At 21.1% G+C, this 4,913-nt stretch overlaps 1 protein-coding gene across 1 annotated transcript in view; it reads left to right on the plus strand.

Annotated features, from left to right (window-relative positions):
• Positions 1-697: 697 nt before the first annotated feature.
• The window catches only part of PRSY57_0924600 (putative membrane protein), a gene marked incomplete at both ends in the record, with an annotated part of 4,988 nt that continues 772 nt past the window's right edge, over positions 698-4,913 (plus strand). Inside the window, 2 exons of the mRNA XM_012907485.2 lie at positions 698-1,385; positions 1,504-4,777. Coding sequence (XP_012762939.2) covers positions 698-1,385; positions 1,504-4,777 — 3,962 coding nt within the window. The remainder of the gene's footprint in view (positions 1,386-1,503; positions 4,778-4,913) is intronic.

Raw genomic sequence — 4,913 nt, forward strand, 5'->3', positions numbered from 1 at the left:
TTATAATTTTTTTTTTTTTTTTTATTTTATTTAAATTTTTTTTTTTTTTTTTTTTTTATTTTTTTAAGTTTTTTTTTTTTTTTTTATTTAAAAGTTTTTTTTTTTTTTTTTTTTTTTTTTTTTTTTGCAAATTATGAAATGGCTAGTTATACCTAAATATAACAATTAGCATGATTTATCCTACTACCAAAATAAAAATGTATATATAATTTATACATAAATGTAAATATATATATATATATATATATATATTTCACTTCTTAGTTTTATATCTTTAGAGATTGATATGTATATATTTGACATGAACGGAATACAGCCATTTTACTTTTTTAAAATAGCTGTTCAGAAAAAAAAAAAAAAAAAAAAAAATATATGTATATATATATGTAGTTTTCTATATCTTATTCCTTTCTCTTACATTTAAAAAAATATGTCATGATTATATTTTTTATTCTATATGGAAAAAATTTAGGAAATTCAAATATTTTATCTAGTGATTTACCTCTTCATTGGTGCAATAACTCAAAATTTTGTAATGCTCCGTTTTGTATGATGCACATAAAATTTCATTATACATATGTTCCTTTATATGTTTTTTATTTAAAAAAAAAAAAGAATAATAATAATTACTTTCCTATAAGATAAAGTTTGATTTTTATTGGTTACATAAATACAGAAAATAAGAAAAAAATATAAAATGAAAAAATATCATAAGAAATTTCCAAATGAAATGAATTTATTTTTAATAAATTCTATATACACTTTAACCTTGTTAATGTTTCTGGAAATTTCTTTTTTTTTATTGGATGGAATAAATACCTTTGAAGTTATAACCCTTAAAGAAAGACTTTCTCAAATAATTTGGTGTTTTTTTTTTTGTTTGCATTTAGCACTATTAAAAATAGCAGAAGTGTTTTCGGAAAATACTTCTGGAAAACCAATTATATCTATTCATTATTTATTTATTTTATATATAATTATTCTTCCTTTATCATCTTCTCTATTGTTTACATCTTCATTATCATGGACAAAATTAATTTATTTCACTTACATTTTAAGTTTAGTTACATCGATTCATATAAGAAAATTATTACTTATTTGTAATATTACACTAATTACAGGATTTTTAAGTTTCTATCATAATTTACCAAATTACAATATAATCATTTGCTTTACTCTCCTTCTGCTTGTTCATACTATAATATGTATTGCAATTCATATAGCATTATATATATTAGCTAAACATATATTTTACATAAAGAGAAAACCACTAAGGGCCCTTGACAACATAGAACCATATTTCCATGAACTGGAGAAAAAAGCTATTTTAATAAGAAACAATTTGATATATTATCAGCAGAACAAAATCAGTGTGGACATATTAGGTTAGAAGAAAAATTATTGAAGGGTGAAATATATTCATCTGAAATGAACACAACCCCCCCCCATATGTATATATATATATATATATATATATATATATGTATATTTTTTTTTTTTTAGGCAATTATCTATTTGAAAATGAAGTAAAGGATGGCATAAAAAAAATCAAGACAATAAACAAAAGTAAAATAAATCTTGAAGATTATTATGATGAAACTACTAATGTTCAATATGATACTCCCATGGATATCAGTGATATTAACTATTATAGTAATAACGAATTTAAAGTAAATGTAGAAAATGATTCAGAAGATATAGAAATGTGTTCTTTAAAAAAAATGAATGCAGAAGAAAATAAAATTAATGATGATAATTCAAGGAATGTAATAAGATGTGATAATGAAGAAAACTTAAATGTGGAATCAAATATAGAAATAGATAATAGAGATTTATGTAATGAAAATTATATATATAGCAAAAATAAAAAAAAAAAGGAAAAACTTAAAAAGAATGAAACAAATATATCACTAAAAGATAATTCATCTATTTATATTGATAATAGTAATAATAATAATAATAATAATGAAATAAATAAACATGTTACTTCTTATGATAAATATTTATCTCCACAAAATAATGATTATATTTCACAAAATAATAGTTCCTCTTCTCATAAGGATAATAATACACTTTATAGTCATTCTAACTTTAAAAGGTTTAATAATAAAATTGTAAATAAAAAACTAGATGCTTTAAATAATGAGGATTACGGAGAAACATATAAGAAAAAAATTGTTCAGAAACATTTTTCTTTATTACGTAGTGGTCCTGGAAAATGTAATCGTAAAAGAAATATATTATTATCTGAAGAATTAAAAAACAAGATTAATTACATATATTTTGATAAGAATGGGAAAGTTAAACAATCTAAAATAATACCGTTATATGTTTTAGAAAGACACAATTTGAATGATCTCTCTACGTATTTAAAAAATGATACGTGTATAAAAATTAATAGTTATTATAATTTCTTTACTATTTTTAATAATAATTCAAACTTAACTACAGATGGCGTAAGTTATGGCAAAGGAGTTATAAATATGAGTTCTATCAAAAGTACACTAAAAACAAACAATACTAGTATATATGATACAAAATCAAGAAGTAAAAATGAATATACAAAATTGAACTGTTTTCACCTGAAAACATCTATATTAAGAAATTGCCCTATTTTAAAAAAAAAATATTTTTACAATTATAATTATAATAATAGTAGTAGTGGTAGTAGTATTAAATATTTTATGAACCATGAAAAAAAAATATCTCAAGATAAAACGTTTGATGTTCGAAATTCTAAATTAATAACAGCAACAGAAAAAAGAAGAATATGTACATCAAAGTTATATTCTATAAATGAAAATAGTCATTATGATGCTTTAATTCTTAAATGTGGAAATGATAAGAGAGTATTTTATTCAATCTATTCAGATAATATGGAAAATAATGAAAGCCAAAGCGAAAATGAATATGCAAGTGAAAGTGTAAATGAAAATGAAAGTGAAAATGGACATTCGGATGTGAATATAAAAAGGAGAACTAGCTATATACAACATTTTTATTCAAATGTACAAGAACACGATGATATGATACATAGGAAAATTTCTAAATTTCAAATAAATAAATCTGTTAAAACACAAAATACATTATTTTCTGAAGAATCCAATGAAAATTTGTTATTTTCAAATAATGCCTTTTATGTAGATGATGGATTGGATAAATCAGTAAATACAGATAATATCCAAGATAATGAAATAGAATCGAACAAATACAATACATCCTCTTGTTCATCATTTTCCATTTCTGATGCGAAAAATAAAAAAATGAATAAAAAGAATATCATTTGTATGTATGATAACATAGTTTTACCAAAAAAAGAATCATTTATAAAATTAACGAATAATTCACGTAACAAAAATAAACATTCCTTAGATAGTATTTCAAGTATGAATGATTTTTTAAATGGTTCATATCAAGGATCTCTCAAAAATGAGAAAAAGAAAAAAACAAATGCAGAAAATTATGGAATACAGGCAGGAATAAATGATATGTCCAATGATAGACTATATAATAGAGACACAACTTCTATCCAAGGGGGCATTCCCACTTTTGATCACAATAATAGAGAACAAAAAAGAATAAAAGAAAACATACAAAATAAGAAGTTTAATTCGAGAGATACCTGTGAGGGGAAGAAAAAGGAACGCACAGAAGATTCAATAGGAAATCATCATTTCTCATTATGTAAAAAATGTACGAGTAAAAAACATTTTGATGGCATTCTTAGTAAGAAGAAAGGTACGTGTAAATATATTTCTAACTTATCATTGAATAAAAGAAAAAGTAAAGAATCTCACTTAAGTATATATAAAAAATATTTTTTTGAATTTTACGATTGTATTCCCATAAATTATAAAAAGAAACCTCATAATATAGAAAAGCACAAATTTTCGTATAATATAAAAAATGCTTTTTTATGTATAAAGTTATTTAATATCATATGGATAAAAATAAAAACATGGTATAAAAAAATTGACAAGAAAGAGAAATATTGGAAACGATATAATGATATATTGTATACATCTCAATGGAAAAATAATATACAGGATAATGAATTGGAATATATATTAAAATATAAGAATTTTATGAAATGGTATAATTATTGGGTAAAAACAGTTTTATTCAATTATTATAAAAGCACATGGGCTTTAAATTTGTTGTTATACATATTGAATGTATTATTAATTTATTTACAAATGCATATGTTTTATTTCTTATTTGAAATAAATAGTGATCAAGCTAAATACTCAAACGTGTTGAAAAAAGAAGAAAATTCAAAGACTAAGTTTCCATTAAATCATTTCATGGACAAGAATAAATACATTCCCTTTACTTACATAAGAATATCTTTACAATTAATTATTAACATTATATTTTGTTTACCATCAATGATAATCAAAAATTTTAAAAGAATAAAAATGTTACATATATTTTCCATCCTCAATTGTTTGGTAAATATATTTTTTGGAATGATTGATATTGTTTATTCTTTAAATGATCGCATTTTTAATATAAATGATTTATATGTACTTTTAAATCATTACAACGTTTTTGACGTCTTTTTAATTGGAAAATTAATTACAAGCATTTTCTTAATACCTTTTTTTACTAATTTTAATGAGTCCAAAACGTGTGCATTAATATATTTCAGTTGTATTTGTTATATAAGTACATTTTATTATTCCTTTAATCCCTTATCCTTTAGTATTAAATTGATGTACCTGACAATATTTGTAATTCTTATAGCCGTAACTTTAACAACTAGCTATTATGCCAAGTAAAAAAAAAAAAAAAAAAAAAAAAAAAAAAAAAAAAAAAAAAATAATTTTTTTTTTTTTTTTAATTTTTATTTAAAAAAAAAAAAAAAAAAAAATTATATATTTTTTTATTTTTTTTTTTTTTTTTTTTTTTTT

The sequence above is a fragment of the Plasmodium reichenowi genome, chromosome 9 (assembly GCF_001601855.1).
Source record: "Plasmodium reichenowi strain SY57 chromosome 9, whole genome shotgun sequence".
NCBI lineage: Eukaryota > Apicomplexa > Aconoidasida > Haemosporida > Plasmodiidae > Plasmodium > Plasmodium reichenowi.